The sequence below is a fragment of the Microcebus murinus genome, chromosome 24, assembly GCF_040939455.1.
Source record: "Microcebus murinus isolate Inina chromosome 24, M.murinus_Inina_mat1.0, whole genome shotgun sequence".
Lineage (NCBI taxonomy): Eukaryota > Metazoa > Chordata > Mammalia > Primates > Cheirogaleidae > Microcebus > Microcebus murinus.
In genome coordinates, this window is record NC_134127.1 from 3,508,130 (window position 1) to 3,520,717 (window position 12,588).

A 12,588-nucleotide genomic window follows, 5' to 3' on the forward strand; every position below is an offset into this window, starting at 1 on the left:
GTTCCCATTTACAGTTAGAACTAGGCATGAGAACTTTTTAAAAGTCCTGGTGGATCATTTACATGCCAAACACGGGTCTCTGTTTGTCAATTCCTTCCTTCCTTCCTTCCTTCCTTCCTTCCTTCCTTCCTTCCTTCCTTCCTCCCTCCCTCCCTCCCTCCCTCCCTCCCTCCCTCCTTCCTTCCTTCCTTCCTTCCTTCCTTCCTTCCTTCCTTCCTTCCTTCCTTCCTTCCTTCCTTCCTTCCTTCCTTCCTTCCCTCCCTCCCTCCCTTCCTTCCTTCCTCCCTCCCTCCCTTCCTTATTGTCTTGAAGAACCAAACACTACCTTAAGGTAGTTGTAGCTTTAACTTTAGCAGGAGGTTTACTGTGTTCCCTGGTAGAAGCCCTTTCACTGGGATCCAGAACCTTCAACCCTCACAGCATAAGGCTGTAGGCAACAGAATCAAATAACCCCACTTGTTCAGAACAAGTGGCGACAAGCAGGGGCATTTCTACAACCACTTTGCAATCCTTGGGCAATGGCCATTTGTTTAATGTATGCACTAACTCTAAAGTATAATATCCCATCTGTGCAAAAGGCTATTTCCCAGCTGGAGTTTAACTGCATCTTTAAGCAGCCAATTCATTACTCTAGCACGCCGATGCTTCTGGACGGTGCCATGTGTGAGACGGTCAGGAGGTGCCATGGTTACGTGCCCACTTTATTTGCCATAAAGTGTATCCTTGACCTGATCCCATGCCCACAAATCAAGCCCTGATAAGACCCTGGATAGCAGGGCCGGCCAGTGCACTGCAGAGAGTGATGCCAGCCAAGCTACTGAGGGCAGGAGGTGCAAATGCATACCCAGAAATGTGTGTCAAGAACAGTGAGGACAAATCTTTGCTCCTTCCAGGATAAAAAGGGTCTGATGTACTCAACATACTAACAGATATTAGAGACGGTGGACCTCCTCAAGTGATGGTATGATATCTAGTGTCTAGCATCAATCTCTATCACTAATAGATCAGAGATGCAGAAGTGGCAGTAACTATAGCCTTGGGGAGAGAGAGTCTGTGCTGTTGGACCTACGCATAGCCTCATTCTTTACCACCGTGGTGGCTCTTTCATTCCTGTAACATTTGTACAAGTACGGGGCAGCCGAGAACAGAGGCTGACATTCATCGGCTGACTGCCTCATTCCATCCACTTGCTTATTTCCTGACTCTTCCCCAGGGGATGCTCCCTGGTGTGCACTGACATGAAAGCAAGATCTCCACAATTTGTACCCACTATCACAGGTCCATTCATGCACTTCTTCCTCAAACTAATCTTCCAATATTGCCCTTTCCAGGGCCTGACAAAACAGCCAAACCATTCACCGCAGCCCGCAAGTCCGTGTATATTTTTATCTTGGGCTACTTCCTTCTCACCACAAAGTGGATAACCAGTTGTACCACCTGAAGCCTTCCCACTGGGAGGATTTCCCCTAACCACTGTCTTTAAGAGTTGGGTTATAGTGAAGCAACAATCCAGTTTTGCTTTGCAACAATGTACCAAGTCAACCCATTAACGAACCAAGCTTAATTTAAGTTTCCTTCTTTTATTACATCCTTATAGAGACCTCCCATGAGTCCACAGGTGGGAGCTAAAAGAGAGGCATTAATGAATACAATAGAGGGTGAGGTGGAGATCTATTCACTCAATTTATTTGTGCCCTCTGGACCTACACAGTCTCAGCATCAGATGCATTGCTGCTGGCACAACAACTGTATGACCTGGTGAATCTAACAGCACTTACTCGTGATGGGAAGCTTTGGTCACAAAGTCATTATCCAATGTATCACGATCAGATTCTCAGTCTCTGTTAAAACCGTTAACACACCCAAAGCCACTTTCTGAATGGCATATGGTTCTCGACTGAGGACAACAGGGCCCTGCTCCAGGAGCCCAGGGTTCTGCACTCAACTGTCCCACTGAGGCTGGCCTGAGACTGCACACAGCACCTGCTGCACCACAGGTACCTCTAATATCAAGGGGTCTTCGAATAGCCCGAGCAGCAGGGATGCTAGTACTGCAACCTGGACCTCATGTAGAGCTTTCTTATTCCAGACTCCCTTTGAGGGTAGCAGACTTCTCAATCATCCAATAAATGGATCAGAGTAGTATTTCAAAATGCAAATTGTGCTGCCTCCAAACCAAGAGGCCCAGCAAGTGTTGTGGCTCTTCCTTAGTGACAGAAGGCAGAAGGTGCGACTATTTGTCCTTTATTTTTGAAGGGATGTGGCAGCATGCCACTGACTACTAGACCCTGAAATCTTATGCATTGATGCCTGATTGGTCCCTGAATATTTATAGAGTTTCTCTCACACCCTCTGGGGCCACGCATTTTACGAGGGTATCCGGAATGCTTGCCATTTTTCATACAGTCTAATTAACTTCATGCAATTGTTACGGTCATCCAACATGATATGCTCTACAAAATGTCCAGATAATCCAGATCTCCCTCGGCTCTGTGGAGTAGCCCTTCCCCCATAGTCCTGGGCCCTGAGGTACTGGACAGTGGCAGCCTAGCCCACTCAGACCAAGCAGGTGGCTCCACTCTCTGAAACCAGGGAGAAAGCAGCTTAGGCCCCTGGGCCTGTGGCGGGCTGGCAGCCATGATGATCTCTGAATCGCCTTCAGGGCCATTCCCGTCTCCTGAAGGATAATGCATATTTGAAGCCAGATAGTTCTACTGTGCTGTTCTGTAGAATCCCAGAAGACCAACAGCCTTCCTTCATTCTGTCCCATTTTCTCTGTTCCCTTTAGTCCAGCTGGCAGCGTTTCTGCTAGTATAATCCCAACCCTATTCCTGGCATCAACTGAGATGGCTGATTAAATCACGAGTATTCTCTTTATGCTGTGATTATCCAGCTACACCTTTGGTGCTCTCTATAGAACATGCTTTCTCATTTTTTGAAATATGGGTAGGCTGAAAATTTCCCAAATCTTCAAGTTCTTATTCCTTTTTGCTTAACACTTCCTTCAACTCATCTCTCTCTTCTTGGATTTTATTATAAGCAGTCATGAGAAAACAGGCCACACCTTCAACACTTTGCTTAGAAATACCCTCTGCTAAATACCCAAGGTTGCCCCTCAGAAGTTCTACCTTCCACAAAACACTCAAATGCCATTCAGCCAAGTTCTTTGCCACTTTATACCAAAGATCTCCTTCCTTCCAGTGTCCAATAACATGTTTCTCATTTCCATCCTTGACTTCACTAGAAACACCTTTAATGTTCATATTTCTACCAACATTCTGTTCATAATGATATGCATATTCTCTAATACTATAGAAGCTTTCCTATAATTCTTCTCTTTTCTTTCTGAAACCCTAAAAGAATTGCCTTTAGCATTCATATTTCTAGCAACAGCCCCCTCGAGGCCATCTAGGCTTTTCTCTAACAGATACCTCAAAACTCTTCTAGCCACTACCTCTCCTCAACTCAGTTCCAAAGCTGTTTGTTAGAGAAGCACCCCACTTCATGGTACCAAAATCTGTATTAGTCTGCTCAGGCTGCCTAAACAAAATACCACAAACCAGGTGGCTTAAACAAACAAACAAAAAACATCATTTTCTCACAGGTCTGGAAGATAGAAATCCAAGATCAGGATGCAGCAGGGTTGATTTCTGGTGAGGTCTCTCTTTCTGGCTTGTAGATAGCTGCCTTCTTGCTGTATCCTCATATAACCTTTTCTCTCTGTACATACACCCCTAGTATCTCTTCTTCCTCTTTCAAGTACACCAGTCCTAATAGATTAGGACCCCACCCTTATGAGCTCATGTAATCCCAATTACCTCCTTAAGGCCCTATCTCCACATACAGCCACATTAAGGGTTAGGGCTTCAGCACATGAATTTTGAGGGAACACAATTCAGTGTATAACAGAGCTCTTAGAATCAAAACCAAAAAGCAAGATTCATAAAAAGAAAATCTGATAAACTGCAAGCCATCAAAATTGAAAATATTTGTGATTTAAAAATCACCACTGATGGCCAGGCGCGGTGGCTCACGCCTGTAATCCTAGCACTCTGGGAGGCCGAGGCAGGCAGATCTTTTTAGATCAGGAGTTTGAGTGACACCCTGCCTCTACTAAAGAAGCAAGAGTGAGACCCTGTCTCTACTAAAAAAAAAATAGAAAGAAATCACTTGGACAGCTAAAAATATATAGAAAAAGTTAGCCGGGCATGGTGGTACATGCCTGTAATCCCAGCTACTCAGGAGGCTGAGGCAGGAGGATTGCTTGAGCCCAGGAGTATGAGGTTGCTGTGAGCTAAGCTGAAGCCATGGCACACTAGCCCGGACAATGAAATGAGACTCTGTCTCAAAAAAAAAAAACAAAAAACAAAAAAAAAAATCACCATTGAGAACATGAAAAGGCAAACCAGAAATTAGAAGATCATACTACAATCACATATGATCAAATTATAAATCATATATCTGATAAAAAAAAATTTGTATCCAGAATGTATAATGAATTCATAGAACTCAAAAATAAAGAAATAAACAACTGAAGTTTAAAATAGATGAATGTTTTGAGTGGATAATTCTTGTCTGAGAGGTAGTAGGTGCAGGGTAGATACTCAGAAAGGAGGATTTAGGGGAAAAATATTTTCTTAGGCATTCTGAATAAAATTATTCTCTTCATGTTGATCTCCTAGATATCACTGAAATAAGCTACTTAATTCTTCTACATTATTTTCTATAAGTGAACTTTCAAAAATAATTCACCATAAGTAAATGAGAAATGTTAAAACAGAACATTCTGACTTATATATTTGCTTTTGCCATAAAAACCTTAAATTCCTTATCAGTAGAAATACTACTTTTATTCATACTAAAATGTGGTTGACATATTTCATAGGTATGTAATAAAAATAAGAAATTTCATATAAACATTTAGATTATGAAAAAAATGTCTCTTACGTTATCTCTTTCTGAAGTGTCGTTTATATTTGTTTGGATTTTCTCTGGAACTACAATTTGTATAAATGTATTTTGAGAACCTGAAAAAATAAAAAAGTTATTAACCCTAACTTAAATTGGACTCAATCTGTTCAGTTCCTTTCATAAGGTTTACCTATGCATATATGGGTGGCTCATCACTGTGTACTGTAAAAGCCTTGAAAACACTTACTTTGAAAAACATACAAGATAGTTATGAAAGACAATAAAATGAGTGGGAAAGAGGTATTCAACTTATACAAAATGTGCTATTCCTAAAGAAAACAGAAAATCCATACCAAAAATATCAAAGACATACTTCAAGAAAAATTTTCCTGATATACGAGATTTAAAATAATAGTGCCCGAGTCAGACTGCGGAACCATTCCTTAATGCCTTCCTTCTGAGAAAATGAATGGAAAAAAAAAAAAAAAAAAAAACAATAGACTAGCTAGTACACTGTATTTCAGGAACAACTGATAATTACTATTAAAATGGAGACTTACTCTACTAAAGTTATTGGGATTCTCAGATAAAGAATCCCACGGGAATATGAGATGAAAAGAAAAACAAAAAACATGATGGATGTAATGGGAGAAAAGCAGCCTGGCTTTAGAATTTTTACAATGGTATTCAATGTTAAAATACCAAAGAACAATGCCTAAAAAAACTTCATGGAAACAAAGTGAAGACACTATAAATTTATATCCAGCAAAAGTGACATTCTAATATATGGGCAAAAGGGAGATATTAAAATGACATTGGTATTTTAATGGGGATTTCATTGAATCAGAAGATCACTCTGGGTAACAGACATTTTAACAATGTTAATTCTGCCAATCCATGAGCATGATATGTTTTTCCATCTATTTACATCCTCTCCCATTTCCTTCTTCAGTGTTTTGTAGTTCTCCCTGTAGAGGTCTTTCACTTCCTTAGTTAAATGTATTCCTAGTTAATTTATTTACTTTGTTGCTATTGTGATGGGCATTTAGTCTTTGGTTATCAGCTTGACTATTGTTGGTGTTTATGAATGCTACTGATTTGTGTACATTGATTTTGTAACCAGAGACTTTGCTGAATTTGTTTATCAGTTCAAGGAGTCTCTTGGCAGAATCTGTGGGGTTTTCTAGATATGACATGATATCCATCAGCAAAGAGTGATAGTTTGACTTCTTCTGCCACCATTTGGATACCCTTGATTTCCTTCTCTTATCTGATTGCTCTGACTAATACTTCCAGCAGCAGTCTGTTGAAATGTTGATATAGGGCAACCTTGTCTGGTTCCAGTTCTAAAGAAGAATGCTTTCAATTTTCCCCATTCAGTATGATGTTGGCTGTGGGTTTGTCAAGCATGGATTTTATCATTTTGAGGTAAGTCCCATCTATCTCTACTTTGTTAAGCAATCCTATCAAAAGAGAGAGCTGAAATTTGTCAAATGCTTTTTCTGAATCTGTTGAGAGGATATGGTCTTTTTTTTTTACTTTTATTTATGTGATGAATTACATTTATAGACTTGTGTATGTTGAACCAAACTTGCATCACTAGGATGAAGCCCATTTGGGCATGATAGATTATTTTTTTCATGAGCATCTGAATTCGGTTTGCTAGGATTTTATTAAGAATTTTTACATCTATATTCATATGGGATATTCACCTGTAGTTTTCTTTTTTGTTGAGTCCTTTCCTGGCTTAGGTACCAAGTTGATGTTGACTTCAAAATATGTGTTGGAAAGGAGTCCTTCCTTCTCTATGTTATGGAATAATCTCTGCAGGACAGGTACCAGTTCTTCTTTGTAGGTCAGGTAAAATTCACATGTGAAACCATTTGGTCTTGTGCTTTTTGTTGTTGTTGTTGGAAGGTTTTTATTGCTCCCTCAATTTCATTACTTGATATTGGTCTATTCAGGAATTCTTATTCTTCTTGATTGAGCCTAGGGAAGCTGAGTGTTTCTAAGAATTTGTCTTATTCCTCCATGTTTTCAAGTTTAAATGCAAAGAGACTTTTATAGTATTCAGAGATGATATTTTCCATTTCCTTGGTAACAGTTGTAATTTCTCCTTTTTCATTGCTGATTGAGCTTATTAGAATCCTTTCTTTTCTACTTCTGGTTAATCTACTGAGAAATCTGTCAATTTTGTTTATCTTTTCAAAGAACCAACTTTTTGTTTCATTAATCTTCTATATAGTTCTCTTGCTATGGATTTCAGTTACTTCTCCTCTGATCTTGGTTATTTCTTTTCTTCTGCAGTGTTTGGTATTGGTTTGCTCATCCTTTCCCAGTTTCTTGAGATGATTCATTAGATTGTTGATGTGATCTGTCTTCTGAATGTAGGCATTTATGGCTATGAATTTTCCTCTCAGGACTGCTTTAGCTGTATCCCCCAGATTCTGATAACTTGTGTCTCCTTTATTATTTAGTTCAAAGAATCCTTTGATCTCCATCTTAATTTCCTCCTTGACTCAACTATAATTCATCAGTGGGTTGTTTAGTTTCCATGACTTTGTGTAGAGATGAGAGTTTCTGTTGGAGTTGATTTCTAATTTTATTCCACTGTGGTCTGAGAAGATGCATGGTATAATTTCTATGTTTTTTTAATTTGTTGAGACATGCTTTGCGCTTAGGATGTGATCAATCTTAGAGAATATTCCATGAGGTGATGAGAAGAATATATTCAGTGGTTTGTGGGTAGAATGTTCTGCAAATGTCTGTTAAGCTCATTTGTTCTAGAGTTCTGTTTACATCCATTGTCCCATTGTTTTCTCTTTGGAGGATCTGTCCTGTTCTGTCAGAGGGGTGAAGTCCCCAGCTATTACAGTGCTGCTGTTTATCATTTTGTTTAGACCAAGTAGGATTTGCTTTATGAATTTGGGCACACCTGTTAGGTGCATACATATTTAGTATTATTATGTCATCTTGTTGAATTGTTCCCTTTGCCATTATATAATGACCATCTTTGTTTTGCTTTACTTTTGTTAATTTGAAGTCTATGTTATCTGATATGAAAAATGCTACACCAACTTTCTTTTTGTTTCCATTTGCACAGAATATTGTTTTCCATCCCTTCAACCTTGAGTCTGAAGGAGCCTTGTGGGTTAGACGTATTTCCTGGAGACAGCAGATTCTTGGCTTCTGTTTTTTTTATTATTATTCATTCAGCCAGCCTTCAGTAGGCAGTTCAAACCATTCACAGCTCTTGGAAGAATTGATAAATGGGGGAGGGGGGAGGCTGTGTTCATCCTGTTGAGTAGAACTTTGTTACTTTATCTCTTAAGCCACTGTGGTATCCGGGATTTGATCTTTAGCTTTTGGATAATTTTACACTGGTGGGTGTCTATTTTGCTGATCTGTGTTTAATGCAGTTCTGACTACTTCCTGCAAGGCAGATCTTGTCGTGACAAATTCCCTCAGTGTTTGCTTGTCTGAGAATGTCTTTATTTCCCACTCAGATAAGACACTTAGTTTTGCAGGATGCAAAATTCTAGAATGGCCATTATTCTCTTTCAGACTAAGAATGGGGCCCCAATCCCTTCTGGCTTATAAGGTCTCAGTTGCGAAGTCTGCAGTTAGTCTGATGGGTTTTCCTTTGTGAGGTGCCACATGCTTTTGCCTTACAGCTTGTATGAGTGCCTCTTGCATGTTTATTTTGGCCAATCTGATGACTGTGTGGCATGGTGTTTGCCTCTTTGTCATGAATCTCCCAAAGATACTTTGAGCTTCTTGTACCTGGATATCTAGATTTCTAGCAAGACCAGACAAAATTTCCTCAATTATTCTCTCAAATAGGTTTCCAAGTCTTGTGTATTTTCTTTCACCCTCTGGAACGTCTATGATTCTTATGTTAGGCCTCTTTACACATTCTCATACTTCCTATAGGCTTTGTTGGTTCCTCTTATTTCTCTGCTCTTTTTAACTGACTTGTTTAATCCAAAGGTGTTGTCTTCAAGCTCTGAGGTTCTTCTCCTGCCTGATCTAACCTATTCTTAAGGCTTTCCATTGTGTTTTCCTTGAATGAATTTTTCATTTCCAGAAGTTCTATTTGATTTTTATTTAATACTTCAATTTCTTTAGTGAATGTTACATTCATTTCCTGCATTGTTTCTATGATTTTTTTGTGTTGTTTCTATTTTATCTTGTATGTCATTGAGCTTACTTACAATCCATGTTTGAAATTCTTCATCTCTCATTTCAATATTCTGATTTTGGTTGATAACCATTGATAGGTAGCTTGTGCTCCCTTTTGGGATGTTCTTTCACTCTGATTCTTCATGTTTCTGTAGTTCTTTTACTGGTTCCTTTTCATCTGGAACAGCTGTTTCTTCTTAACTTTGAATTTTCTTTTATTTATATGACACCCCAAGGTTAATCTCTGAGGCAGTAGGTGGTGCTTATGGGTGAGAATCAACCATATCCTGTATCATTGAGTCAGTAAATGCTGTAAAGAGATGTGCAAATTGACCTCCCTATCAATAGGTGGTGCTTGCCAGAAAAAACAAGCTGTAATGTTGTTTTGGGGTCTGTGACTAGAAGCACTAGTATGCCACATGTGGTGGGTGGGGCCCTGAAACTTCCAGGTGAGTCCTATTCTCCACCATAACAAAGGTGGGTGGGGAAGTGAGGCTGAGCAGGGCTCGCTTGGATGAGCCTGCCCTCAAGCTCCACAAATGCTGGCAAAAGATCTGCTTCAGCAGGGGGCAAAGGTCCACTCCCCACCTCTGGGTAAAGCTGCCAGAGAGGAGCTGCAGTGGTCCCACTCAACCAGAAAGCCTGTGTGCAGAGGCAGGGCTGTCTAAGACCCACAACCCAGCAGTCTGGAGCAGGCCTTTCTCCTTTCCACTCTCTCCTATTCTGCAGTTTCACCCAGGCCTCTGCCAGCAGGCAGGACCTCAAGCCAATTGAGGTCCCCTTCAACTGTGATGTAGGCTGGGAGGTTCCCTGTCCAGGAGCCTGGCCTGAGATGGGAGTCCAGCCCTCCCATGGGAGGAAGGTTGCCCCATGAGCACACCACAGGTAGGACCCAGACTGTACTCTCTCCCTTGATCTTCCCGTGCAGGCATCCACACCTCCCAAAACTAATTCAAAAATATCGCCTCTGTCCCCCCGGGCAATGTGATCAAGACCTGGGGCTACAGGATCAGGCCTCCATGCCTGTTCCCTGGGCCCTGGGGATCAATCCCTGACCATGCCAGCATGCTGGTTCTGAGTCACCCACAGTGTGCCCAAGCTCGTTTGATGTCCCTTCACCTTGGGGTGTGTCCTGCTCTGATGGAACTGCTGGGCAAGCAGCACCAGGGAAGCCAGCAGGCAGGGAGGTCACAGTCCAAGCACCCCTCAGTCCAGTGAAGAACTCCAAAAGGAAAGGTCTGAGCCCCACTCTGTGTGGAACCCTCCATATGGTGGGTCAACTGTCTCTCTCCACAGCCACAGGTCGGGGAGTGAAATGGGAGAAAAAGAGTCTGGGTGGAGGAAAGTCCACACTCTGGTCTTCTCCAACCCTCTCTCCAGGAGGCAGTCTGCCCAGAATGACCAGTCGTTGGAGTCATGCAGATCACCTGGGACCCACTGGACCCGTGGCTCCCGCAGTCTGGGCCAGAGTTGGAAAATGTCTGTGTGGGTACAAGCAAAAGAAAACCTGAGGAGTTTAAGCCCCCTGGAAAGGACAAAGGCCCATGGTGGGTAGAAAAGCAATATGGTGCCTGGCATTCAGGCTCAGGTCTGTGGGGCAGGAGACGCCCCAGTAGGGCTGGGAGCCTGGTGCCCTGTCCACAAGAAGCTGCCAGCTCGCTGGCAGCAGTAGTCTCTGTGCTCATGTGGGCAGAAGGTCTCTCCAGCAGCTCAGGAGCCCACCAACTGTCTTGAGATGTGAGGAAGGAAGTAACCACTCCACCTACCCTTCTCACTGGTCTCCAAGCCTTTCTGGGATTGATCTCCACCAGTACCTTTTTCTTCCAGTTTGTTTTTGTCTTTCATCTAAAACCTCTCCCTCTTACTGAGACACAATGGCTGGTGGTGTCTCTGGTCTGCCATCTTGGAGCTTGCCCCAGTAGTTTGTGTTTCATAGGTACTCAGTTTCAGCTTGAGTTGATGGATGCACAACAATGGGACTATATCTAATGCCACTTAACTATAACTTAAAAATGGTTAAAATGGCAAATTGTGTGTTAAGTATATTTTACCACAATTTTTAATTTATGTTTAATGAGTATGGAGTTTCAGTTTTGCAAGATGAAAAGACACCTGGCGATAGGTTGCACAACAATGTCAACGTAGTTAACATTTCTAAACTGTACACTTAAAAATGGTTGAGATACCCCTATGTTGCAGGGTTAATATACAAAAGTCAACTGCTTTCAATATACCAGCAATAAGTGAAATTTGAAATTAAAAACATAGTGTTGTCTACAACAGCACCAAAAAATGAAGTATTTAGGTTTAAGTCTAACAGAAACTGTAGGAAATCTATATGAAGAAAACTACAAAACTCTGATGAAATATATCAAAAAATAACAAAATAAATGGAGAGATATTCCATGCTTATGGATAGAAAATGTCAATATTGTCAAGATGTCAGTTCTTCCCAGCTTGATCTATAGATTCAATGCAATTTCAATCAAATTTCCAGCAAGCTATTTTGTTGATATTGACAAATAGATTCTACAATTTACATGAAGAAGCAAAAGATCCAGAATAGCCAATATTAGACTGATGGAGAAGAAAGTTGGAAAACTGACACTATCTGACTTCAAGACTTAACTAGAAACATACAGTACTCAAGACAGTATGGTATTGGTGAAAGAACAGAAAAATAGATCAATGGTACAGAAAACAGCCCATAATGAGACCCACATAAATACAGTCAACTGATGTTTGACAAAGGAGCAAAGACAATGGAGCAAAGATACTTTATTCAACAAATGGTGCTAAAACAACTGAACACCCACATTTAAAAAAAAAAAAAAGAATTTAGACACACACTTTACACACTTCACAAATGAACTCCAAATGGATCACAAACCTAAATTTAAAATGCAAAACTATAAATAACTCCTAAAAGATGACATAGGAGAAAACCTAGATGACCTTAGGTATAACAATGACTTATTAGATACACCAAAGGCAGGATGATCCATCAAAGAAAGAATTGAGAAGCTAAACTTTAGTAAAATTAAAAACTTCTGCTCTACAAAAAACAATGTCAAGAGAATGAGAAGACAAGCCACAAACTGAGAGAAAATATTTGAAAAAGGCATATCAGATAAAGGACTGTTATCCCAAACAAAGATCTCTTAAAAGTCAACAATAGTGAACAAATCAATTTTGAAATGGGCAAGACTTGAATAGACATCACACCAAAGAAGATATACAGAGGACAAGCAAGCATGTGAAAAGATGCTCAACATCCTATGTCATTTAGGCAATACAAATTAACATGAGATACCACTACACACCTATCACAATGGACAAAATCCAAAATACTAACACATCAAATGCTAGTGAGGATGTGAAACAACAGGGACTCTTATTCAATGCCGGTGGAAATGCAACAAGGTACAGCCAGCTTTGAAGGCAGTTTGGTTTTTCTCATAAAACTAAACATACTCTTAACCATGTAATCAAACA

The 12,588-nt window shown here is 40.5% G+C and overlaps 1 protein-coding gene and 1 non-coding gene across 5 annotated transcripts in view; one reads left to right on the forward strand and one right to left on the reverse strand.

The window, feature by feature from the left end:
* The window catches only part of LOC105866637 (disintegrin and metalloproteinase domain-containing protein 32-like), a 141,069-nt gene that overhangs the window by 122,713 nt on the left and 5,768 nt on the right, over positions 1-12,588 (reverse strand). For 2 of the 4 annotated variants that reach the window (XM_075997369.1, XM_075997368.1), the window contains exon 2: positions 4,948-5,027. In XM_075997369.1, the coding sequence (XP_075853484.1) occupies positions 4,948-5,027 (80 nt within the window). Of the gene's footprint in view, positions 1-4,947; positions 5,029-12,588 lie in introns of those variants that run through there. The other 2 variants (XM_075997370.1, XM_075997371.1) reach the window with 1 other exon arrangement.
* LOC142864296 (small nucleolar RNA U83B) lies at positions 5,294-5,379 on the forward strand. The gene has a single exon (XR_012914821.1). It is a non-coding gene; the product is annotated as a small nucleolar RNA U83B (small nucleolar RNA).